The sequence below is a fragment of the Sus scrofa genome, chromosome 4, assembly GCF_054392235.1.
Source record: "Sus scrofa isolate SSC_HxYL_T2T_F1_AM1 chromosome 4, Sscrofa_HxYL_maternal_Yorkshire_Landrace_v2.0, whole genome shotgun sequence".
Classification (NCBI taxonomy): Eukaryota; Metazoa; Chordata; class Mammalia; order Artiodactyla; family Suidae; genus Sus; species Sus scrofa.
The window spans coordinates 19,397,383-19,424,881 of record NC_139386.1 but is presented as its reverse complement, the minus strand read 5'-3'; the positions used below and the strand labels follow the sequence as shown (position 1 = coordinate 19,424,881).

Genomic DNA, 27,499 nt, shown 5'->3' with positions numbered 1-27,499 from the left:
TTCAAGTTGCTTCATGGGAGGACTGCACAGCTAAACATAAACATTTTGAGAGCAAATATAATACCTTTTTGGTAAAGATTTAGTGAAGAGTGGAGACTTCTCAGAATCAGGCAAACCAAGGCTCAAACCTCAGAGCTGCCGCTGACCAGCTGGTTGAGTTTGGAACCATAACTCATCAGACTTTTCTGCTCTCACTGAGCCTTTCTGACCCCAGTTCAGAAAGAGGCCTTCTGGACCCCACCCACCTGTACCACATCTCATTATTCTCTTTCTCCCCTGGCCTTACAGTACTTCTCTCACTCCTGGCATGTGAGACTCTCCTGCCAGACTGTAAGCTCTATGAAGTTAGAAACAAATTTTATGCCTCTTCTCGTTTATCCCCAGAGTGCCTGGCACACAGAGACATTCAATGAATGTTGGTTAAATAAATTAATGAAGGAAGAGGATGGCAAAGAGAAAGGAAGGGAAATGTAACCAGAGTGTGGAGGGTTGAGACAGATGAGAAAAGAGACCAGGCAACTCTCCTGTAGCTTTATTCTTGGTAAAGCGGCAGGCAGCAGGGATGCTGGGGGCTTCTCCCCTGCCCCATTCCCGAGCCCAGAGTTCTCAAGAATTCTCTAGATCCTAGAGGAGCGCTAACCCCTAACCTTAGAAAAATAACTTCACTTTCTTGCTCTGTTCCCATGCACCCAAGACATGCTAGGAAATTGCAAAACGCTGCTGATAATGGCCATGCAGCCTCATGCCACTTCATTTTTGCAAAGAAAAGTCTCTAGGAGTCTCAGCTATGATTCTAATGACTTCATATTGACTAGTCCTTGAACGGCTTTTACCCAATGTCACAAATTTTTCCAGTCTTTTCAAGCCTTCCATTCCCATCCCTCTCAGGGAACAATTTAACTCCCAATCTCCTCAAAAGATCAAGGCTATTCTAAAATACATAACATGATCTACATACAGATGTTATTCATAATGACCCCATATACACAATAAGATTTGGAGGGTGAGGAATACTGGTAAAAACTGATTTTTTTTTCTAACGTTTGCCTAAGGATTAAATTATAGATTGAGGTGTTTCTGAGGACAATTGCCTGTCTTGTTTTATTTAGGATGGTCATTCTCTGGCAGCCTGGCTATATTTTTAGTCAATTTAGAGCCATTGGGATTGGATATTAGGAATATAAATATCAGGGAAAATAGTCATAAGGGGTTTAAGAACCAGTGATCACTGGGTGAACATCCTGTAACATCTCACAACACACCTTCTCAAGGCAAACATGTCCAGCCAAGGACTAAAAGACATGTTCATCTCCTACAAGCACACCTCAGAGATATCACAGGTCTGGTTCCAGAACACTGAAATAAAGCAAATACTGCAATAAACCAATCACACACATTTTTTAGTTTCCCAGTGCATATAAAAATCATGTTGGTGTTCCCATCGTGGCTCAGTGGTTAACGAATCCGACTAGGAACCATGAGGTTGAGGATTTGATCCCTGGCCTTGCTCAGTGGGTTAAGGATCCGGCATTGCCATGAGCTGTGGTGTAGGTTGCAGACGCGGCTCAGATCCCGTGTTGCTGTGTCCCTGGTGTAGGTCAGTGGCTACAGCTCGGATTAGACCCCTAGCCTGGGAACCTCCATATGCCGTGGGAGCGGCCCTAGAAAAGGCAAAAAGACAAAAAAAAAAAAAAAAATCATGTTTACACTATACTGTAGTCTATTAAGTCTGCAGTAGCATTATGTCTACAAATCAGTGTACATACCTGAATTTAAAAATACATTATTGCTTAAAAAAATGATATTTTCTGAATCGTCAGCAAGTCATAATCTTTTCGCAACCATAGCATCAAAGGTCACTGATCACAGATTACATAATAAATATAATAATAATGAAAAAGTTTGAAATATTGCAACAATTACCAAAACGTGACAAAGATACACAAACCAAGCAAATGCTATTGGAAAAGTACTATCCACTGATAGTTCCACATAGAGTTGTGACAAACTTTCACTTTGTAAAAAAAAAAAAGAAAAAAAAATGGAATGTCTGCAAAGCACAGTAAAGCAAATAAAAAGTAAGGTATGCCTGAATAAAGCAGCTGGAAAAGTTTGTTTCTTCACTGTGATCTGACAAGCGGGGGCCCCCACCATGCTCTGTGAGCTTCCAGGTTGAGCTAATCTGTCAGCTAAGCATGGCCGATGTTCTTCACTTTTCCAAACTCTTTGTTTTATCCTTACTTGGAATAAAAATAATAACGGACTTGTGGACCACATGTCAAATGCCCTTCCAATGTTTTAGACATCTCACTTATCCCAAAAACAATCACTCATATAGGTATATCACTGTCTGTAATTTATAACGGTGGAAACTGAGATACAGAGAAGTTAAGTGGTGGAGCTGGAACTTAAGCAGTGTGGCTTCAGAGCCTAAGGGCTAAACCATTAACCCCATTCTGCCTTATCTTTGGGATGGACAGTGTTTAATAAGAAATCAGGGAGTTCCCTGGTGGCCTAGTAGTTAAGGATATGGCGTTGTCACAGTTGTAGTTTGGGTTTGACACCTGGCCTGGGAACTTCTGCACGCCACAGCCCAGGCCAACAAAAACAAAATCGGAAATCCATTTCCCCATTGTTAAATCCATTTAGGATAAATGCAATTGACCATTAGCCTTAAGTCAGACCTTGGTCCCATCTCTAAGAGCTGTGAGACCTTGCCTACTTGTTGAAACTTTGCTAGCCTTCATGTTTTTCATTCTAAAAATAAGAATAAAGGTAACTCCTTCAAAGGATGCTTTTGAGCAAGAGTAGGCAAACTTTTCCTGTCAGAAGCCAAATAACAAATATTTTAGTTCTTGTGGGCCATAAAACAATCTCCTATCACAACTACTCAATTTGCTGTTGTAGCATGAAAGGAGCCACAGACTACACAGAAAAAGACAGAAGTGAGTGTTCCAACAAATTTTTATTTACAAAACAAGCAGTGATCAGATTTGGTCTGCGGGCTATAATTCTCCAACCCTTGATTTTGAAGACTACATGAGATCACATGTGTGCTCTTACATGACCCCTTGTATACAAGACAGCAAAAATGGTGATATCATTATGGTTTCAACATGAGATGACCAGTGCTTTAAAGTTGGGTCCAAATAAATCCCAACCAAAATCAAGGAAATTTAACATGTTTAGGAGATTTTGAAGACTTTCTTAGGTAAATGTGTAATTTTACTGACTTTTGAAATATTGACAAATTATCAACACTCTACCCTCAGTATAACCTTATAGGTAGGGTTGCCAGAGACAATACTTTTTTAGTATTTTCAATATTGGGGCATATTTATACTTAAAAATGTTTCTTATTTATTTGAAATTGAAATTTCACTTGGTCAACCTAGAAGTTTTTCACTGTAGTTGTTTACTTTGTTTTGTTTGTCTTTTTTAGCCTAAATCTGACAACCCTACCTACAGACCTCTATGATTCCACAATTTGAGAAGCATTGGTTTTATCGCAGAACAAGAATAGCCCAACACAAGCAACATTTTGTTCTTTCAGGGAGGAAAAGAATTACATTCTTATGGAATTATCCCCAAGGTTCAAAACTAATAAGTCCCCTGGGTAGAAGCCACTAAAACACTATGAGACAACCAGTGTTCTGTGCTCACGGGTGCCAAGAACAAGCTTAGGTCACCCAAGGAAAAAGTGCAATAATCTTACATTTGTTCCTGCTGATTGAATTCAAGCAGCTTCCTGGAAATTTTTTGGCGCCCTGCATGTCACTATGTTGAATTAATATCTGAGCAGTATTAATGATGGAAAAACTCAATGATATCCAACATATCCAAAGTTTTACAGTTGGATTTGTCGGTAATCAAACTGTGTATTGAGAAAGCCCATTTTGTCAGTAAACAAAATTTCTGAGTGGAGAAGAAATATTCTGTGCACATAAACACAGGCGCCTAAATTCCTGATAAATATTTGATAATGAAGATGTGGGTGGAGTAGGTGCCTTCACCCATCTTCCAACAACTAGGATTATAAAATCATTCTTGGGGGATTTAAGGAGGGAAAAAATGAGAGGCCTGGCTCAGGACACCACAATTCATGTCTTGTCAAATTTTAAAGAAGGAAGATGATATTTGACACGTCCATGAAGGTGAAAGGCATCGTGTTTTCACTAAAAATAGTATGGTATTTAGTATCTGAAGGCCAATGTTTGACTTTCAGCTCTACTATGTCCAAGTTGTGAAACTTTGAATAATTGGCTTAGTCTCTCTGATCCTCCATTTCTTCTCCCTAAAACAGAGATGTAAAAATGCTCACCTCTTCTGCTTTTGTCAGGGTCATTTCGATTATGAAAATGCTTTGCTTACTGAAATAGCAATATACTGTCATCTGTCATTCCTAGGAACAATATCAGAATCATTGGTGACTGAAGAGCTAATTAATGCTGTATTGTTACCAGCTGAAACCACGCTAAGGGAATTAGGCTCTTATGAAATCTCTATTAATTTAAGTCTATATTAAGCCATAACAAAGTATCACAAACTGGGTGGCTTAAATAACAGAAATTTATTATCTCACAATGCTGGAGACTTAGAGGCCCAAAAGCAAGGTGTCGGAAGGGGCCCCTTCTGAGGGCTGTGAGGGAAAGACCTGCTCCAGGCCTCTTTTCTTGGCTTTGTAAATGGCCATCTTATTCTGTGTCTCTTCCTATCACCTTCCCTCCATGTCTCTGTGTCGAATTTCCCCTTTCGTATAAGGAGCAGTCATACTGGATTAGGGCCCACCCTCATGACTTCACTTTACTTTGATTACCTCTAAAGATTTTTATGAGGGTTAATTTTTTGTGTTAATGTGATTGAGCTAAGGGATGCCCCTATAGCTGACAAAACATTTCTGGGGGTATCTATGAGGGTATATCTAGAAGAGATTAGCATTTGAATTGGTTTAATAAAGAAGACTACCCTCAGCAGTGCTGGTGAGCACCATCCAATCCACTGAAGCCTTCTTGAACAGAACAAAAAGATGGGGGCAGAGTAAACTTGCTCTTTTTGCTTGAGTTGGGAAATCCATCCAACAAAGCATGACACAGCTGCAGAATAGAACACAATTCACCACCCACTGAAGACCGGGTTTGTGAAAAATATATAGTGACATAGGGTGATACACTTGGTGTGTTTTGGTGAAAAGCAGATTACAGAAAGATATAATTTTAATCCAAATTCCAATTTTAAGACTACATGTGCACAAAAGAATATAGAAGGGGTTGACTGATGTGTTAATGTGCTGATCTCTAGGTACTGAGATTGTAGACAATTTTTGTTTCTCCCTGTTACTTTCCTTACTTAATTTTTTTTCCTACAAAATGCATGTATTGCTTATAAAATGAAAACATGATTTTTTTTTAATAAATGGGAATTTCCTTCTGAAAGGTTATCGCCTTAGATATCATAACGTTCATTTCATTGGGTGACAATTTTTTACAGATCTTAGTACTGGACTTCTAGAAGATGATAGAAGGGAATCAAATAGCATAAAAGTAATTATTCACTTAGCATTACAGTGCAACCTATGAATGTTATAAGGAGGCTTGATGAAGGACTCATCATTTGATTTAGCTTAGGCCTTGATGAAAAAGTATATTCTCAATGATACATTTACACTGTGCAAAGGAGGGGTATTCCTGACATAGGAAATGGTATAAACAATCATGCAGCAAAATGCCAGGTCTCCTCCTAGTGCAGCAAAAAGTTCAGTATGAGTAGTTCACAGAGTTTCTAAGAGGACAAAGTCAAGCGATGGATGATCATAAAATTCATTGTTCTGGAGTTCCCTCCTGTGGCACAGGAGAAACAAATCCAACTAGTGACCACGAGGTTGCGGGTTCAATCCCTGGCCTTGCTCAGTGGGTTAAGGATCCAGTGTTGCCTGTGGTGTAAGTCACAGATGTGGCTCGGATCCTGTGTTGCTGTGGCTGTGGTGTAGGCCGGCAGCTACAGCTCTGATTCCCTAGCCTGGGAACCTCTGTATGCTGTGAGTGCAGCCCAAAAAAGCACCAAATAAATAAATACATAAATAAAAAAATTCATTGTTCTAACCAAGATCTTCTGAGAGTGAACACAGAAAGTATTTAATAGCCACTAGGAGAAAACAGGCATTCACTGAGAACAGACAGGGAAACCGGGACATAGGGCTGCTCTACAAAGGGCTGTATCACAACGGGCCTTCAGCACCAGGCTGATATTTGAACTTAATGCACAGAATCTTGGAATCTTGGGATTAAAAGGAAATGTCGGTGCTGTCCAGCCTGGCCACCCCATCCCTGCCTCTCCAACTTTTCTAAGAATATATATCAAGCCTTTGTTTAAACACCTCTGTGACAAAGAACTCATTGACTTGGAACGGCTCCGTTAGAAAATTCTTCATTGTATTGAGCTAAAATTTATCTCCCTGTATCTCCCACCCATTTGGCCCAGAGCTGCCATCTCAGAGACAAGCGCAATGCTAACGTCTCTCCCATAGGAGAGCAAAAGATATAAAGACAAATAATATGGCTCTCTAGATTTTCTTCTTTGCAAGTTAAATGTCCTACAGTCATCCTTCCTACTTAAGGATGTAGTTCATCACTACTTGCTTTGTACCTCTTAATTAGCTTTTAAAATGGTCCCCTCTTGTCACTTTTCCTGCTACCGTCTTGGTTGGAGCCACCATCCTTTCTTGCTATGCTACCACAACATCTCCTTCTCTCTGTTTCTGTCTCTGTCTCTCTCTGTGTGTCTCCATCTCTATCTCTTAATGACCATCCCTTCAATCCATTGTCCATACTGCTTCCAGAATGATCTTTCCAAAACACAACACTGGACTGTGACACTGCCCTGCTTACAAACTCCAGTGGCTCCCTAGTCTCCTAAGGACCAATTACAGCTGCACAGTATGAAATTCTAGCCCCTACCAGCACTCTAGTCTCATCTCTCTCATCCCCGCTCCTCTGTGTGTGTGTCCCTTCTCTTGGTCCCTTGAACAGGACTTTTGCCTCATTGAAGCTACTGTCACCTACACTTGGAACCCTCTTTCCTCCACCACCTGTACCTTGATAATCCCTACTCAGCTTTGGGGTTTCAATGTAGACATCCCTGCCTCTAGAACGCTTACCCTGGTTCCATTAAGTCTGGCTTAAAAACCTCTTCTTAAGTGGTTACACAGGGACCTAAGCTTCCGCTATCATAGTATGTATAACACTGAATAAAAATCACCTGCTTTTTCATCTTACACCTTTGCTATGTTATGAACTCCATGAGAACAAGTCTTTCTTTTGCAGCACCACTGTCAGTGATTGCACAGTATGTGTATAAATATATACACAGTATATACACCCATATACACAGTGTATACACATAGTATAGTATATATACTCAAAAATGCTAACGAATTCATGTGTAGCACCTAGAACTAGATACAGTTGTTTAACATGGTCTAATAACACAGAGAAGAATGACTATTGCCTTCCATGTTCTGTACTCCATACCTCTCAATAAAACCTAACATTATTTTAGAAAAAACATCTCATGATCGATTTCACTGTCAGTTTAAATCCCTACATGAAGAGATTTAATCTCCATATAAGGGATTTAAATCCCTAGAGGAAGCCACCAAATCTATCTTTAACTCTCCCTCCTTTCTGTCTTTTCCTCCCTCCACCCCACACACCCAATAATTTGCATTTTATTTTTGGAACCCACTCATGATATATTTTATATCTATCTTAGCACTCACATCTCATCTCTAGAGTGGACCCCTTCCAAAAATAAAAAGTCAAAATATACTACAACTTACTGATAACTTCTGTACTCCTAATCCTTATGCCTCTTCTCTGAGCAAATGGGATCAGTGTGTCTTTGCCTTCATGGATGTTACCGATATTGAATAAAACAGGAATGAAGATAGATCCCAGTCACACATCATCCTAGAGACATCCATCCCTCTGTTGATCAGCTATCCTTTAATAAATGCATTCCACCAGTCACTAACCCAGCCTACATGTATGCTTCTAAGCAAGAAGAACATCACTAGATCTTGGCCCTTCCTAAAAATCAAGGTTTTGAATTGACTCATGTTAACTGAGTATAACCATCATTCAGGTACTTTCACAAAATTTATTTTAGCTACCATTCCCAACCTCTGTTGCCCTTTAATAGAGGATAAAACTATCATTCAGGGAGTAAGTCATACAATTAGCAAGTGCCAGAGCAAGGACATGAGCCCAAGTCCTGTGACTTCAAGTTCAACATCACACATGACACTGGGATCCTCTCAAAAGAGAAAATATGCATTATTGGACATATGCGGCCTCCTACTAATTGCCACTTACTCTCCCAAATAATTGTTGAGTGAGTAAATCCTTTGATTAGAGATTCTTAACTTGAGATTCATGATAATTCAACGGAGTCCAAGAGTAGGCCTGTATGAACTTTCTGAAAGTTTATGAAAAGTGCCACGTGTTGTAGGTTGTGCCCTCTTTCTGAGAATAGTAATGTACATTTGAACCTCGAAAGGACTTCAACTCCAAACAAGAGCCACCTGTGGTTTAAATAACTCTATATAGAAATTAATCATCACTCACCTGTCTAGAGTTTCACATGCACATATTTCTCTCTTTAGACAATCCAACTGAATTTTTTCATCTCTATGCTCCAAAGCCTCCATCACTCTCTAGCCACCCTTAGATATTTCACCTACTGGTCCCTTCTGAACCTTGCTTCTGGCATCCGAAGACACTAGCTTGTATCTTTGATATCAACTTATCAAAAGGCTTTCTTAGAAATCCACCTAGCTTGGCCTGCTTGCAGTTTCCTCTTTCTATGCCAGGTCTTAACCTGAAAATGATTCCTTTTTTTTTTTTTTTTTTTGCTTTTTAGGGCCACACCAATAGCATATGGAAGTTCCCAGGTAGGGTCGAATTGGAGCTATGACTGCCAACCTATACCACAGCCACAGCAACTCGGGATCCAAGCTGTGTCTGGAACCTACACCACAGCGCATGGCAATGCCTGATCCTTAACCCACTGAGCAAGGCCAGGGATCAAACTCGCATCCTCATGGATACTAGTCAGATTTGTTTCCAACAGGAACTCCTGATTCCTTTGCTTTCACAAAGCCAAAGCAAAAATGAAAAAGGGTTTTCTAGCAGCTTCTCTCAGTCTTCAGCAAGGTTGAGACAGAGGTGGGTAGCAATAGGAGAAACCCATTAGTTGAGTTGTCGATGGGAGAGGGAGCTGCTAGATCTGGAGATGCAGGGGTTTATCTCAAACACCCAGAAAATATAGACTCTTCTTCTTTTGTTAAATAATTGGAAGATTATACCTTTTCCTGATAATCAGGGTTGACTTTAACTCTTTAGTCTTCACCATATTGTATTATAAATTATAGCTCTGTCATCTTGTTTGATGCCTGAATATCAGGGTCATTGACAAGAATTGTACAAGAATTCACCCGAATGTATTGAGCATCCTCATTGAATCCAGGCTATAGGCTCTAAGGATGCTAAGACAAATAGAGGGATGCCTGCCCTTAAGGAGTTAAAGACCAGTGAGGGACAGACAAGTAAATCAATACGTGTGATGAGGAAAAGGAAATGCTCTGATAGAAGGAATAGAGGAAGCTCTGGGAGAAAAGGGGAGGGCCACCCGACCCATTCTGGAGGATGCGGAGCAGATGTTCTGGGTAGTTTCCAAAAGAAAGTGGCTCTCAGCTGAGTCGTTAAGGAAAAATAGAAGTTAGACACAGACCTAAGAGAAGGACAAGGAAGAGAGTCATGTTTTGTAAATAGTTTAATATGACTAAATTTGCACACAACGTGCATAAAATGAGCATTAAAAAGTGCTTCGTGTGTGGAGAGGGAGCGACTGATTAGACTGAAGAGGAAGGTAAAAGGCAAATCCTGGAGAACCTGTATACATCATTATTATTCCCAAAAGGGAAAAAAAAAAAAAAAAAAACAACAGGAACCCACTGAAGACTTTTCAAAAAAAAAAATAAGTCTGCATGATCATACTGCATTTTAGAAAAGACCATTTAACACAGTTTGGTGACAAGACAGGAGGTATGGGAACAGACAGTCCTGGTCTCAGATAAGACTAACAGAAAGTTGTGACCAGAACCACATTTGGGGTGGTTCGGACTTACACTAAAACAGTGGTGGGTGAGCTGGAGACACAGGTATGCGTATGAAATGCACTAAGCAGGGAGAGGAGATTGAACTTAGTGACTGATTAGATGTCATGAATGAAAGAAGGGGTGTCACCTAGGATGATCCTGTCACTTCTGGCTTGGACAACTAGGGATGCCATTTGAACAGTGGGGAATAGAGGGGGAGGAGCAGGCCTGGAGCAAGGAGAGAGAAAACAAATTTAGTTTGAACATGCTGATTTTAAGGTGCTCCATGGGACAGCAATGTGGAGATGATTGGTTGGTATTTAGGAGAAAGCTCCGGATAGGCTATCGATTTATATGTAGTGGGTGAAGCTGTGGGAGTGAGTGAGATTTGCTAGGGAGACTACTGGGTACAAAGGGAAGAAAGTCAAAGAACAGAAGGACACACCAACATTGATGAAGGGACCACCTTTCAAGGCATGACATGAGAACTCAAATGCTCAGAGGGAAACCAGGGAAGGGTGGTAGCAAGAATACAGAGGTTATTAAAAAAAAAGGGGGGGGGGGCTTGACCAATAGCTCAAAATGACACAGAAGCCTTGGAGGGAAGGCTGAACGCAATACACTAGGTGGTCCTGGCCAAGGCTGTTCTTCAGAAGCAGGCGTGAGCACTAACTGGGGATGGAGTTACAGGGTGATGAGGACATGGGGAAGGGTGAATGTCACCCACTCTTTCAAGAAGTTTGGTGGGAAGGAGAAGGAGAAAGAGAGGGCGGCTGGAGGGGAAGTGCAGAGGCTTAACAAATATCTGTTGAGCGAAGTGAGGAAAACTTCCTATCCTCTGCAGAACTGACTGCGTGAGAAATACATAAACAAATGCCAGAACCGGCTTCCCTCTCTGTGTCCTGCTGAGCGCTAGAAAGGCTTTTGTTTTCATTGTCTTTATCAGTGAGAAAGGGCTCGGCTCGGCTACGGGGCTGAACCTGTTAAAATGAAACCAGAGTGTGTAGTGTAGAGCAATCGAAAGCCTTTGACCCATCGGCCGCACCTGAACGCCGGCGGTGCCCGCGGCCCCTTCTGACCCTCCCCACCTGCTCCTTTTGCCCTGCGAGATTTCCAAGTCCGGATCAGAAGCACCCCGACTCAGCTGAGATTCCGGGCTCCCTCAACTCTCATCCATAATAAGCCAGATTCATCTGAAAGTCAGCTTGTTCAAAGAGTGAAGTACAAAGGGCCAGGAGGCTGCGGCGCCTCCGGCGCAGCGCACGCCGCCCAACATCTTCCCTTTGTGGAGCCCGCGAGGGGACCCGGCCATGTGGAAGGGGCTCCCTCCATCTGCGAGATGATTCTGTTTCCTTTAGAGTTAAGTGAAGGATCCCAGAGAACATTACTGAAACAGATGGCTTTAAAAATCCCCCACCTCCCGGCAAAGCCCTCGTCCAACAAGTAATAAACAAAACGCCGAGCCGTGTCGCGGCCCCGGAGGACTGAGCTCCCCGAACCCGGCGACCCGCGGTGCCCAGGGGAGCTCCCACTTGGCACCAGTTCCAGTGGCGGTGGCCGGAGACTCGTGCACGGCCCCGCTCTGCAGGGACTCCCGGCTAGCTTTCCAGAAACGAGATTCATATTTACAAACCCAAACATTCCCTGGCAACGAAAAGCTCGAAATGAGTTCAGCTCTGCATCTCGCGCGCCTGGAAATCGCTCCAGCTGAGTGCACGGGAACGCAGCCCAACAGGGACCGCTTTCCGGCAAATCCGGAGGCCCTCTGCAAGGTTTCTCGGCTGACAGAACGGCAGCTGGGACCCGGGAGACCGAGCAATGGAGGACGGGGAGAGGGAGGCGCCTACCGTACCCGATCGGCTCGGCGGCTCATGCTGCGGCCGTCTGCGGGGCTGCTCCGGCCCGGGCGCTGTGGACTCGGCCTCCGCTCTGAGCTCTGCCCCGGGACGGCTGCCCCGGGCTGCTCTTGTTTGCACTGGGCCGTTTGCTTTTGGGATTTCTCCAATGCAGATGTAGTCAGGGGGCCGCTGTCCCGGGGGACAATGATTCCATTGGAAGCTGGCCTTTGACAAGACTCACACATGACCTTTGACTAAAATGGCTTTGGGGAAGGAAAGTGACCGGAGGCTGAAGACGGGGCATCCAGGGCAGCCGGCCGCATTCCCACCCCCAACAGTGCCAAGTTAATTTTTCATCCCCTAATCTCTCAAGGAGAGTGCTCTGTGAGGTATGATTTGCCATTTCTCCTTCATTCTGCCGGATTCTTTCCGCCCCCGTTTCGGAAAGTTTCCTACTGTGTTGCTGATGAGTTCCCTGAATTAGCATTTCCAGGTTAAACGTGGGCAGTATATTGTATAAATTCTTCTACCACGCTGGGAAATAATACCCCCATTTTGCCCCCCTAAAACGTGCTACAATTTACAAAGGGCTTTTGACAATCATGCTGTCATTTGGCCTCCCAAACAATGCCAGGAAGGCTCTCCTATTACTGCCATTTTGCTCATAAAGAAAAAGCAGCTCCGCAAAAATAAGATATTTACCCAATCACTCAACCAGAAAGTGAAGTCTGGATCCTCACAATCCCATCCTGTTCACATCCATAAACCATCCTCCTCCTTGCTGGGTGACCCACCCCAACTAACTTAATTGTACCCCAAGACACATAATAATGATGACATAATAATAATTACAATGTAATATAATATAATTATAACGCATAATATGACACAACAATAGAATATTTTAATTTTTAATTATAAAAGTGATAGCATTTTAATGTAATAGTTGCTTTGGTTAAAGGATATCCACAGATAATCCTGAGTTTACTGACTACATTTTTTTATTGTCTACATTTTTCTCTTTCTTCAGCTGCTAAAAGGATGTAATGGGAACCAGACTGGCCACTCTGGGGTGCTGGTCCATGCCCCGGGTTCCTGGGGCTGCTGCAAAGAGTCCATCATTAGTCATTTTCCCCTCCTTTTTCTGGGTCCTTCCAGACGAAGAAATACTAAATGGAAGGGGAAGGGATTCTGGGATTGTAAAGAGAGCCCTGAATAAGGAATCAGTGCTGCAGAATTTCAGTGTGATGAGGAGAGCTATGATAGGGGTCTAGGGAGATGCTGTGTGGCCCCTGGTCTAAAAAGTGGCATCACTCTCCTTTTTGCCGCTTAGAGAAGGGAAAGTATGTGTCGGTGGTGGTGGTGGGGGGGTGATACTCACACTCAGTCTGGAAAAACTGGAAGGAGTCTGCCAGGAGGGGAAGAGGGAGAAGGATATCACTGACCCAGACAACATCATGTCTATAAAGCTCTCCTGATGCCTTTGGCAAACTGAAAATAGTTCCTGCAGGCAAGAGCAGAGGGTGTGGGAGGCTGTGTCTAGAGAGGAGGGTGTGGGTTTGGACTCTGACCAGCCTCCTGTGCCACTCGAGGGAATGTGGACTTCATCCTGTGGAGCCCAGTGGGTTAACATAACTGGCTCTGGATTATCAGCTCCCAGGCAAAGGATGCAGGAATCATATGTGCTTCTACAAGAGAAATAACACCTATCAGCCTGACTTGGTTGGCATCAGACAGTTGCCCTTTCTTCTTCCAGGCTCTAAAAATGTGAGCAAAATATTTAACCTCACTAAGCCTCAGTTTTCTCATCAGTAAAATGGGGACTATGGTACATGCTGTGAGCCTTAAATTGCCAGTAAAACCCTTAGCCTTTCTCCTGACATACAGCTGTACTCAGTAAAATGCAGCCCCCGTTACCTTTTAAGGTACTTCACTATGTGCAGCGTCTGCTATGGAGTAACAAGAAACTCCCTTCCTTCCAGCTCACACCCTTCTTCCCGGTATACTTTTTTGGCTTTTGACTCATTACTGTATGTCCTTTGCTCCTTCCACTATGTTCCTCCTTCTCGACATTCCTTCCTTCCTTTATATCCCAATCTAGACTTTAATATGTTTCAATCTTACTTGTCGTTCACCTCAGTTTGTTAATTTCCTGGTCCTACCACTGCCTTACCCATCTGCCAAACCCCCTGCCCAGATGTCATGATCTGCTAGAGCCACACATCATCACACACCGTGTCCACCGATCACTGTATTCCTTAGAAGTGTCCCTGGTCAGCCCACCTCTCCAGTTCCACGAAGTCACTATTCCCACCCTCTGCAGACCCCAGAGCCCACCCACTCCCAGCTGATTTCCTTTCAGTGAACAACTGCCTCCCAGCCCCATTCTTCCCCCACCCCCACTCTGCCCCCCAGCAAAGAGCACAGCGACTATTGGGGGGAACTCTGCCACCTGTCCCTGCACCAGAAACCCTATTTCTAGTCTCAGCTCCTTCTTTCCCACTTCAGGGGTGCCCCTCCTTCTGTGTGCTATGGAATCCCTCTCTTCCCATGTTCCCATGTTTTCTGGAACATTCTTTCATCAACCCTCCTCCTATCTTTACGTTTCTTCTCCACTGATTTCATTAGCTCATTAATTCAGCAGACATGTATAAAACAACTATGACATGACCATCAGCATCCTTGATTCCGGGCATATAAGGATAAATAAAATATTATATTGTGTCTATAAACACATTCAACCATCTGCCACATGATGTACTCTCTTTTTCTTAATATGACCTGAATTTGGGCCTATTCTTTTTAATAATAATAACAACACATGTGTGCACAAACACCACAAGTGTCCACTGTCTAGAACACACTTCTCGTAGATCTTCCAAGGCCTGTTCCTTCCTTTAGAACCAGGCTTAAAGTCACTTCCCCAAAGAGACTTTTCCTGACCATCCAATCTAGGGACCCATCCTCTCCCTCTTTATCAACAATCTGTTGGCCTTCCTTGTTTCTGTCACATCATCTATCCCATGGTGTAATGAAAGACTCCCTTGTTCCCTTACTTGCCAATTTTGTGCTTCTTCCACTAGTCTGAACCTTCATGCAGGCTTGGATTCCTCTGTTAGCCACTGCTGTGTTCTCAGTGCCCAGAATGTACTTACTAGGCTCTCAGAAAACATTCATTGATTGTAAACCCCTAAGTGCCATGACCATCTTTGCCTTAATCTTTTTTATTTTTATTTCCATCAACTGCAACTAGAATTCCAAGAGGATGGGGTTTCCATCGTGGCTCAGCAGTAATGAACCCGACTAGTTACCATGAGGATGTGGGTTCAATCCCTGGCCTTGCTCAGTGGGTTAAGGATCTGGCATTGCCATGAGCTGTGATGTAGGTCACAGACATGGCTCGGACGCTGTGGTGTAAGCCGGCAGCAGCAGCTCTTGTTGGACCCCTAGCCTGGGAACTTCCGCCCTTAAAAAAAAAAAAAAAAAAAAAAAAAAGAATTCCCAAGGGAGCTCTGAAAAATCCTGATGCCCAAAGCACCCTCTAGGTTGAAACCCTGGTACCAGTTTTTGGAAGCTTTCTGGGCAATTATAAAAGCCAGGCTTGAGACCAATGACCCAACCAACCTCTGCCTAACACATAGGTGATGCTTGAAAAAAGGAGTGAGTGGATGCACGAATAATTCAAGAATTGGTCTTCTAGCTTATCTTTCATTCCTCTTCCACTCGGCCCTCCCACCGATCATCTGTTATCCAGGCAAGCAAACCTCCAAACAAGCCCTTCTCTCTCCTTGCTCCAAGCTTTCACATAATCTCAGCTCTACCAAGAACACCCATGGAGCATCTTGGCTGCCTCAGGAGTTTCCCTGCTGTTGGACTCCCTAGTAAAATCTGAGTTTAGGCTCGATACCATCTCCTCTGCAAGATCTTTCCCAGTGTCCCCAAAGGGCTCACCTCTCTCCCTGTACATGTCCCCATTTGGGCAGTCTTGCTGCCACCAGCAGCTGTGTCACGTTTTTTAACCAGGAGATCCTTTTCCTTTGCATCCCCATGTGTAGCAGACTGCCCAGCCAGAGAGGGCACTCCACCAACATTCTGGAAGAGAGATGCTTTATGTTTATTTTTATTTTATTTATTTATTTTGGTCATGTTTGCATCATGTGGAAGCTCCTGGGCCAGGGATCTAACCTGAACCACAGCAGTGACAATGCTGGATCCCTAAGCTAGGCCACCAGGGAACTCCTGTTTGGGTTTTGTTGTTGTTGTTGTTTTAACAGTCTTATTGAGCTATAAATCACATAACATAAAATTTCTCAATTTAAATGGTCAGTGGTTTTTAGGATATTCAGAGTTAACCATCACCACAGTCAATTCTAGAACATGTTCATCATTTCAAAAAAAAAAAATGTACCCATTCGGAGTTCCCGTGGTGGCGCAGTGGTTAACGAATCCGACTAGGAACCATGAGGTTGCGGGTTCGATCCCTGCCCTTGCTCAGTGGGTTAACAATCCGGTGTTGCCGTGAGCTGTGGTGTAGGTCGCAGACGCGGCTCGGATCCCACGTTGCTGTGGCTCTGGCATAGGCTGGTGGCTACAGCTCCGATTAGACCCCTAGCCTGGGAACCTCCATACCGCAGGAGCAGCCCTAGAAATGGCAAAAAGACAAAAAAAAAAAAAGTGTACCCATTAACAGTCCCTCTCCCTGAGTCCCTGGCCTCCCAGCCCCAGATAATCTCTAGTCTATTATCTGTCTCCATAGACGTGCCTATTCTTGGCATTTCATATAAAAAGAGTCATACAACACCTGTTTTGGGGGGTGTGATTGGCATCTATTACCATTTTTGAAGACTTATTTGGCCACAGGATCCCTTTCACATTGAGCTAATATGGCAGAATATGGATTCTATACAGAGATCTTGGAGGACAAACCAAGACGGTATTTCTTAGACCACCTAGCACAGCAACCTGGTAAATTATCCAGATACTTTTAAGCTGGAGGAAAGGAGAGAGGGGCTTAGCTACACCTGCTACCACAGAAGAAAGGGTAAGGGAATGAATTCCAGGATGGCTCGGCTCTGCCTCACCAGCCCCGTCCTGGCCAGGCCCCTGGGACGGGACCCACTGTGCCATAAGGACCTCATACTGAGGATAAACTGCCCAAGTCAGACTCCAGCTTGGCCACAGATTAGCCATTACTCTTCATTCCCAGATTCCTCATTTCTAAAAATAAAGGGGGGGGGTAAAAAGAATCCTATCTTATAAGCACTGCATCATAGGATCTTTATAAAGATTAAAGGAGGGGATGCATATGAAATGCAGAGCACGACACTTGGGACATTATAGATGCCTGATAAATATTTATGTTTCTGGACTTGTTGATGTTTGACCACAGCTGTCTTCATATTGCTCTTCTAAGTAAAATTTTATATGGAAAGTGGGTTCTGCTGCTTTAAACAATAATTCAAACCATTATCCTAGGAAAACTTCATGCACCATGCAGATATCCACTGCCAGATGGTCATCTGTGTTCTGCTTGATGAAAGTAGGGACAGTGGCAAGATTTAGCTGAAGGTGAAGAATAACTGTTAATGAAAAGTTGTGGGGAGGAGATGGATGAGGTCCATTGCTGGCATGAAAAGCTGATGAAGAGAACCTAGTCCTTCCCACCAAATGTTCATCAGTACCATTAGCAGGCAGAAGATGTTGGCTGAAAGGATCCTGTGTCATGTTTGTTTACCTGCATTCCTCTCCAGCAATTTATTTTCCCTTTCCTATTCCTGTGTCAGCCCTGCCTCTGGCATTCTCTGCTAAGCCTGCCTATGGTGTCCTTTAAGTACATCTGAAATGAGCCCATGGGCGGCTGACCCTTGGTAGGCAATCCAATGGTCAGACACAACCATCTGGAGCAGTGGCCACAGGATATATCCATTTTGCTATCAAGTGGTCAATTATCCTGCCAGCTCCAGGGGAGCAGCTCTTGCATGTAAGTGCTAAGTGTCTATTTTGAGTTACAGGGATAATTAGTAGACCTTCATCTGACTTCCAGTGCTTTGAATGGCCTTTCCTGCACATCTGGCGAACCTCTGCACAGATTCAGCTCAATTCTCTCTCTCTTGCCTTCCTCCCCTCTGTGATCTCATAGCTCCTGTACTTGTCTATGGGACAGCGCCTGGACAGCGTCCCATTATCACCTGTGTAAGTGATTGTGGACAACTAGAACACAAGGACCCTTCTCCCTTATTTCTGTGTGTCCTATTAATAGCTCTGGGCCTAGAACATGAGGCTCTTTCCTCCAATTTTATAGATATATATTGAGAGCCCACTGTGTGCTGACACTTCAAAATGCAAATATTTCAGAGCAGCATGGGATTTTCACTCTGAAAGGATTATGAGATAAGAAAATGAGGCCCAGAGAAGGTCATGTCTTATCAAGTTTCCCCAATGCCTGAGAAAGGAAATATTGGGGATAGGGGAATTCAACTCTCCTGACATTGTCCTTTAATGATAAGGATTTTTTTCTTTGGTTAAAATGAAAGATTTTTTTTTTTAACACTGTTAGAAAAAAAGAGAAAATGTGAATGATCATTTTGTTCATTAATGGTTTTTCCAGATCAAACGCTAGCCCTCAAAGCACCCCTGAGTTGGTGCCTGAGGGTATTAACACAGACAAATGCAAATCTACAGTGGGGCTAATTCCATTACTGTCTGACTCCCTGTACTTCTTACACCCACCCCTGCTGGCTCACATCTCACCCACACCAGGCCAACCAAGGGCCTGTAAAAATTTAACTTGGTGCGATTGCACAACCGTAAAAGCTCAAGTTGCTTTTGGGGGTAATGAATGAGATTCTTTAATTGCGACGTGAAAATGTTTCCAGTGGGAGGAAAAACAGAACAAGTTGTCATGAATATAAATGTCCCGGTCAGGCTCAGGTGAGGTGATTACACAGCAAAAGGCCGTAGGGGACACTCATCTGGGCCCACGTGGAGGACAAACAGAATCTTGTTCTGTTTCTCTTTCTACTCCTTTGTTGAATTTCTATTGTTAAGAACCCTTTTGGAGGTGATGGGTATGTTTGTTACTTGGATTGGTTATGCATATGGCCAAACTCATCAAATGATATACAATAGATACATGAGGGGTTTTTTAAATGTCGATTACAGCTCACATCTCAGTTTAGGTGTTTAAAAAAAAAAAAAAAAAGAACCTATTTCCTCATCGAGTTAAAAATCATGGTTTAGCAAATCCACTATTCTGTGTCTCTCACCAAGGTGGGCTTTTGGTAAGAAAGATCGAGACTCTAATTCCTACCTAGCTCCTTGGAGGCTGCTTCTGAGTTTCTTAACTCCTCCTTGATGACATCGGATCCAATGAATGCCCCTCCTTTAGGCCGAGTCACCATCACCTCTCATCCAGACCACTGAGAAAGTCTCCTAACCATTCTCCTTGATTCCGACTTGAAGTCCTCTAACCTAACTTCCATGCTGCAGCCAGACAGATCATCCTAAAATTCTAACCTGATCTAATTCCTCTGCTTAATACCTTGTGGATTTTCCCACTGTCTTGAAGATAAAGTGTCAACTCCTTAGTCTGGTTATTGATGATCTGGTCAAGATTGCTACCTATAGACACACATCTCCAGCTAAGGAGTCAGTAAGCTGGAACCTAGCCAGTATGCTACACGCCAAGCCCTGAGCCCTCGCGCTGGTTCATGCTGCCTAAGACCCAGGAAGGGCTAGAGATGACCCATGGAGGACCTATTACTTTCTGTTATAGGTAAGTATCTTATCACCCCTGTACCTGCTTTCATCTTAACCTCAGCATTATAATCCTGCCATATTAACATCTTTGGACACTTTGCCCACATTCTCCTCCACTTGAACTTTTCTTCACCTGGGTAAGTCACACTCCTCTGTCTTCTTTCCATTTAAATATCACCTTCCCTGACCCTCTTGGGTAAGATTAGGAGCTCCCAATATGTATTCCCAAATTCCCATGTGTTTTGTTTTTTTTTTTTTTTTTTTTTTTTTTTTTTTTTTTTTTTTTTTTTGCTCATCCTATGGTTTTATAATTGCCTATTTATCTGTCCTTCCTTGAGAGAAGGGACTGTACCATGGTACTTTGTAAGCTCCTTGTCTAGGTATTCAATAGATATCTCTTGATCAAAGAAATGAATGAATACATGGATGGATGCATAAAAATGTTTTTAAAAAACCTTGAACTCATGTTTCCAGTGAACATAACATTTTGACTAAAAGAGCTCTGAAATCTTAGTACCTATTATCTGGAATGTATTTTTTTCCTGCCTTCACAGAATGCACTTCTAAAGGTAGAGCTCTAGGAATTGGGAACTCAGCTCACTCCAAACCACAGCTTTCCCGTTTTACAGGCTAAAAATGTCAGACTTCTTTTCTTGTGGTCTCTATGGGTGTTTCTGAATGGAAAGATGCTGATCCTTCTAAGATATCTTCACTCATGGGTCTGCCTGCCCTCTCCCAACATGGTACCCAAGGCCACCTAGTGGAAGGCCTTGAATGTCTTTGTGAAGAGTTTGGCTTGGGTGATAAAGAGTTCATGAGGAGTTCTAAGCAAGGGACTGACATTTCATTTTTGTCTTGCATCACTGCTCCAGAAGGGATAAGGAAGATGAAAGCCTGGGGGCAGGGCAGGGAAGTGAGAAAGAAGGCCACTGGAACATCTAGGCGAGGGACGATGAAGGCCTGGACCAGGGAAGGGATCTTGACAATGGAGATGAGGATGGAAAAAAAAATTTTTTTAATTGAGGAGAAAAAAAATCTCTTGGACTTGATTAAACATGGTTATAACGGAGTGAGAAGAATCAGAAAAGATTCTGGGGTTTCTAGCTTCAGCAGCTGGGTCACTGGTGGTGCCATCATCTGAGTTCAGGACTAGAAAGACAGTGAGTTTACTTTATAATGTATTCAGTCTCAATTTGAACTTTTGTAAGAAATAAAGGTAGGAATCATCTCTGTATACATTGTTTTGGGTGTACCTTATACACAGTAGGTGCTCAAAACTGAATTGAAGGTGCAATACATCCTTAGAGAGTTTTCAACGTCTAATTTCAACTGTGTCTTTCATCAAAGTCCATGTAAAGACCCATCCAACCATACTGCTCTAATATTAACATAATATTTATCCATATGACAAGCTAAGAAATTTCAACCCCCTGGAAAGTATGACTAAGACATTTTACTGCAATAATAATTTTCACTAAGTGGTGGAAGGAGTCAGGAAAAGGGATAGTTATTATAGCAACCACAAATTGGTCCAGGGCTACACTTGGCTTTCAATTTCACTCCAAATTTCAGAGAGGCCATAAAAGATTCAAGTGAAATCTGGTTGGGTGATTAGAAACATGTGAAGGAACCCCCAAAACCGGCACGTGTTTCACATTTCCTACACCGAAGTTTGCCAAGTATTAATCATCATCTTCCCGGTGTTATTCCAGAAAACATAATCACTCCAGCTGGCCTTTTGGAAGGACAGGACGGGGGTCAGGAGAGCATCCACAAATCCAGGACTTCCATAGAGAATTAGAGAATAACTGCCCTGGAGAGGGAGGTTGCCACACCCAATTTCCCCCACCTTCCCAACCCTGCTTGCTCCTTACATTGCTCCCCATGTCCCCATCCTCTGCCCCACCTTTGCTCACCTCCATAGCAGAAGGGAAAAGGGACTTTGGAGGTAGCCTCTCAAGTGAGAATACAGTTGCTTCAGCCTGAATTTCTCCCTCCCCAGAAGACAGATTCCAGAAGGGAACAGGCATGGGCTTTGGGGCCAGAAAGTGCCAAATTTGAAACCAAATTCCACCATCTCCTTTGGGTAATTTATTTAATCTCTTTGAGCCTCAGATTTCTTCATTTACAAAACACTGGTAATAAGACCTACTTTGAAAGGGGAGGAATGAATGAAGTAATTCATGTAAAAACACATATATGTATGTGTTTTAACAAAACTGTTTGGACCCTCCTGCCCCCTTCCCTCTGTATGACCTGCCCAAGCAAGTGCAGAGCTGTCATTCAACACAGTGCCCACTCACAGGACTCCCACAGGAATGGATCCAATTTTCCCAACAGCCGGAGCCCCGATCAGCGTGCTCCGAAAAGGGCTCAGATTCATCTATCCCTCCGCGGACTCACAGAGCAGATAAAATGAGACCACCTCCTTAATCTGGCCTCTCTCAGCTTAAAGTGCTACCACAGCAAGGACAATAAAAATGCTAATCTTGGCTGAGCAGTGTGGTGAGAACTCATAAATGAGGCATCATTTGAACAGGGCCTTAATTGATGTAACAATTTTCTGGGAGGGACTCAGAGACATTTTATGCAAAAGGAGTAATGAATGAAGACATTGAGGCCATGGTGAGCTCAAAGAACAGTAACAGTTTAGGCTTGGCTAGAGGAGAGGAGGGAGGGTTGGCAGACCCATGAGTGAAGACACCTTAGAAACGCAAGCATTTTTCCATTCGGAAACATCCATCAAGACTACAGAGAAAGAAGGCTGACATTTTTAGTCTGTAAAATGGGAAAGCTGTGGTTTGGGATGAGCTAAGATGAGGTCCCAATTCCTAGAGTTCCACCTTTTCAAATGCATTCTGTGAAGGCAGGAAAAAATACATTTAAGACAAATACTGGACAGTAGGTAAGAAGATTTCACAGCTCTATTTGGTCAAAATGTGATGTTCATTGGAAACAAGAGTACAGGGGAGCTCCCATCGTGGCTCAGCCATGACGAAGCCCACTAATATCCATGAGGACTCAGGTTCGATCCCTGGCCTTGCTCAGTGGGTTTAGGATCTGGCCTTGCTGTGCATGCATGAGCTGTAGTGTAGGTTGCAGACACAGCTGGGATCTGGTGTGGCTGTGGCTATGGCATAGGCTGGCAGCTGCAGCTCTGACGTGACCCCTAGCCTGTGAAATTTCATGTGCCACAGGTGTGGCCCTAAAAAAAATATATGTGTGCGTGCGTAGAAAAAAAGGAAAAAATGAGTGCAGGCTTTTCTTAAAAACATATTTATGCATCCCATTTATCAATGCATTTCTTTGGTCAAAAGAAATGCTGGGAGACAGGGTTAGCCAGGTCCACTGGATTAGTTTACTGGGAGTTTACCATACTAGGCAGTTTCAGGACTTAATCCTAATGTAGGCTGGTTAAATTGAAATTTTCTCTTCTGAATTTGATTGTATTCTGTAGTTAGCATTTTTTTTATTCGGATTGTGAAAACCATACACATAGTAAAAAAAAATCCAAACAGTACAAAAGGATGTAATAAAAATTGAATCCCTCTCTTTATCCCAGACTACTGGGTTTACCCCTGCTCCTCAGTATTACATTTTTATTCTCTCTTCTTCCAGAAATGTTCCATATAAATACCCTTGTAAGTCTTCCCATGGATGAATATTTATACACTGTTCTGCATGTGCTTCATCTGCCCTTTACAATGTACCATGGTGATCTTTCCATTTCAGCACATGTAATTTCACCATTTTGAAAAATAAGCTGTATGGTATTCCACACGTTAGATTGTTGCCTCACCTTTTATTTAATTCTCAGTGGGTAAATATTCAAGTTGCTCTCAACTGTTTATTATTACACACAAGGTTGTGATCCATCCCTGTACTTATATTTGTAAAATTATGAAAGTATTCCTGTAGAATAAACTACTAAAAGCAGAATTGCCAGATCAAAGGGTACGTGCTTTTAAAATCTGAGAGCTATTCTCAACTTGCCCATTTAAAAAAAGGATCTATGTATACTTCTACCATAGGAGCATGGCTGTATCTGTTTCCACATACCCTTGACATTACTCTGTTATCAAACTTTTAAATCTTGGCCAATCTGATAAGTTAACTTTTTTTTAATTTCCTTGTTTTGACTTACATTTCTTTTACTGATTGAGGATGAGCAGCCGCTCAGATGTTTATAAACCATGTGTACTTCTTTTCCTGTGAACAGCTCTTTTATTTTCCTTGCCAATTCCTCTATCAGTCTGTGGTTTTTCCTTGCTGATTTATAAGACTATTTATATACTAAGAAAATAGGTACATTGACCACAATTTCATTTATGGCTTCTGGGCTCTATCCAGTTCTTAGAAATGTCTCTTTCACGCCAATATTTTTTTTACAGCCTTCTAGTTTTTTTCTTTCATACTTCTGTGGCTCCCTATTTTATGTTTATATTTTAATCAAGAGTTTGTTTTGCTCTAAGGTGTCAGATAAAGACTTTATTTTATTAGTCATTCTTTGTGTCTTTCTTTAAAAGATGATCTGACCCTCACTTAAATTTACCGGCATGCTAGAGGTGTTTGTTCTTAGTTTCCTTCTCTTTGTTATGTTTGCTATGTTTTCTATTTTTAATGCTTCCTCTGTTTCCCAACTTTTGCTACCTGGGATGTTTTTTATCTTATTCAATAAATCTGCTTTTTTCCCCCCTTTTCTTTACAGAGAATTATGTGGTGGAAGAACAAGGAGGTCTGCCTGGCACCCAGTAAAGACTCATGTCAGCAGTGTTTTGTGCACTTGCGCCTGCGTGTATACGTCAGTTGACCCTGATATGACTGCCATTTACCATCTCTTCTGTACCCTCTCCTCTGAGAATTCTTGCCGAGATGGTGTGACTGCAGGATTCTCTTTTGATTCCACTTCCTGTGACTCTCCACAGTGGGGAACTCAGACTTCGACACTTTCTTAATCTAGCCAGCACCCCACACATTGCTTTTTCAGGGATAATTGGCTCTTCAATGATGTGCTGCCTCCTTTTAAAGACCATGAGGGAAATGTGGATTTACCATAATTGCCTTTCTTCAATTAGGTCCAAATTTTACTATGTGTAGCAATTATTCTTCAGAGTTTGGGGTGGTAAGTATTTTCTAAGTTCTTTGACGTTAAAATTTTTCTTTTTTTTTTTTTCAGTTGGTTTTATAAGATAGAATTGGGGTAGAAACAGCTTCCCACTACTGTTTTAGCCAAAATTTCTCCATTGAAAACAGTTAAACAGGAGAGAAGATACTGACATAAGACCCATCATAATTTTGACAATTAGGAGGCTAGTGTGCTTATCCATAGTAGAAGAGAGGCTGGGAGCTCCCTGGTGGCCTAGCAGATAGGGGCCAGGCATCGTCACTACTGTGGTGTAGGTTTGATCCCTGGCCTGGGAACTTCCGTGCGCCTCAGGTGCAGCCAAATATATATATATATATATGGAAGAGAGGTGAAGTAAACCTGAACTAGAGCTGTGGTAGTGGAGAAAGGAAAGTATGGGGGAAATTCTACAGACCAAATTGACCAAACTGATTAAAAGGGAAGACTAGGCCAAATAGAAAAGAAAGAGCTAATTTGGTGGATGGCCATAAATTAGCTGAGAGAAGAAACATAGCAGAGGGGGGAAAATTTTTTTTAATATGTTGAACTTCCTGGAACATTCAGAAGAAGACAGAAAGCAGGCTGTTGGGAACATAGAACTGAGATTCAGCAAAGAGGGCAGTAGGTGTTGATTTAGAAGTCTCAGCAGATTGAAAGTCGTGGTGGCTGGAGTCATGAAATAGATTAATTTGCCAAGGAAGAGAGTGTAAAGTAAGAGGAGGGGAGTTCTCATTGTGGCTCAGTAGGTTACCCAACTATTATTCATGAAGATGTGGGTTCGATTCCTGGCCTTGCTCAATGGGTTAAGGATCTGGTGTTGCTGTGAGCTGTGGAGTAGGCCAGCAGGTGCATTCTGATTCGACCCCTAGCCTGGGAACATCCATATGCCACAGGTGTGGCCTTAAAAAACAAATAAATAAATAAAGTAAGTAAGAGGATGCTGAAGATGGAAGGATAACGTGGGTCTTTTTTTTTTCCCCTTTTTTCTTTTTCTGGCTACACCCACAGCATATGGAAGTTCCCAGGCCAGGGATCAAATCTGAGCCACAGCTCTAGCCTACACCACAGATGTGGCAATGCCAGATCCTTAACCCAATGCAGGACAGCAGGAACTCTGAGAACACAGGTCTTTAAAGGGCTGCTAGGGAGAGCTGAGTCTGTGAAGGATAGAATTGTGAAGGCAGGAAGAAAATAAGAGACAGTGGCAACGTGAAAAACAATAGGAGAGAGCACGAAGAAAGGATGAATAGTCAGCAATGTCCAGTGCTGACAAGGGTTACAAAGCAATGCTGACAAGGTGCTTGCGCTAAAGCTGCCCACGCAGTTTTGCAGTTGGTGAGAGCAATTTGGGGAGAAGGGCGGAGAGAAGAGGAGAAGATGACAAATTAATATTTAAGTCTCTAATACACATCAGGAAATACACTAGTGTTTTGCATATATCATTCCAGTTAATCTTCACGAAAATCCCCCAGAAGAGGAAACAGAGATTAACAGACATTAAGTAACCCTTACACCATCACCAAGAAGCTAAGGAGGCAGCTAGATTTACAGGCAAGACTGTCTTGCATTTAAAGCACCATCCTGTTTCCACTGTGTTAACTTCCAAGTCAGATTATAGTAATTTAAATGCCTATAAACTAAAAAATGTCATATGCTTCAGATGATAGTTTCCTAGCCACTTCAATTAGGAAATCAGTGCTGGATTCCTTTCACAAATTCTGACTGTCATGCAAAACCTAATCACTATACCCATGACTGTACTGGTACAATGTTAAGCTACGGACCTCCTTCCTGTAAATCAGCCAGACTGTACTGGCTTCTTTCCTGGCAATAGTAAGTCCCCAGGAAATGGTAACTAAACTAACAGAGGTCACAAAATAAGAGGCAAAAAAGAATCTGAAAAGGAACAGATGTATGTACATATATAACTGATTCATGTTGCTGTACACCTGAAACTTAAACAACATTGTCAATCAACTATACTCCAATAAAATTTAACTAAAAAAAATAAGTGGCAAAAGAAAGACAACAATGAAAATATCTATATTTTCCCTGCTCATCCTTCAACAGAAATGTTTGCATCCTGAGTTCTGCATATGTATTCATTTCCAGCTATGTTGCAGAGGGATGAATATGCAAACTTTCTTGACCTGAGAGCTTATGTCATCATTACTCTTTCTCTGGATATCATCTCCTCTCTTGGATTCTGTCTCTTCCGCAAGACCTCAGTAATGTTCAGTGCTCAACACAGTGCCTACCACATAGCAAGTACTCAGTGAATATTTGTTCTACAGAGTTGTTTTTTCCGGGTTGAGGTCATTGCAGGAGGTTCTGTAACTTATTTGTCTCTGTTAAAAAAGAGTCTAAAAACACCAAGGTTGGGGTAAATAACTGGTGCTGAACTTCATTGCTCAACTAATCCAAAACCTACCAACCAACCAATGAAGTTGGCTGGAAAGGGTACCATCAACTTTATAGTTTTCCTCAATATGGGAAAAAGATATGTTTTTTGGACATATTTATAATGAGAACACATTTAAAGATTCTGGGATTCCTGTATGCCACTTCTATCCGGGACACCTGGCTTCCAAACACAGAGAATGCTACCAGTAATGGCATTTCCCA

General features: G+C 42.5%; 1 protein-coding gene across 8 annotated transcripts in view; it reads right to left on the bottom strand.

Annotated features, from left to right (window-relative positions):
- Positions 1-12,271, bottom strand: part of ENPP2 (ectonucleotide pyrophosphatase/phosphodiesterase 2) — a 113,520-nt gene extending 101,249 nt beyond the window's left edge. For all 8 annotated transcript variants that reach the window (XM_013996523.3, XM_013996525.3, XM_013996524.3 and 5 more), the window contains exon 1: positions 12,006-12,271. In XM_013996523.3, the coding sequence (XP_013851977.1) occupies positions 12,006-12,236 (231 nt within the window). In that variant the 5' untranslated portion in view covers positions 12,237-12,271. The remainder of the gene's footprint in view (positions 1-12,005) is intronic.
- Positions 12,272-27,499: the final 15,228 nt, after the last annotated feature.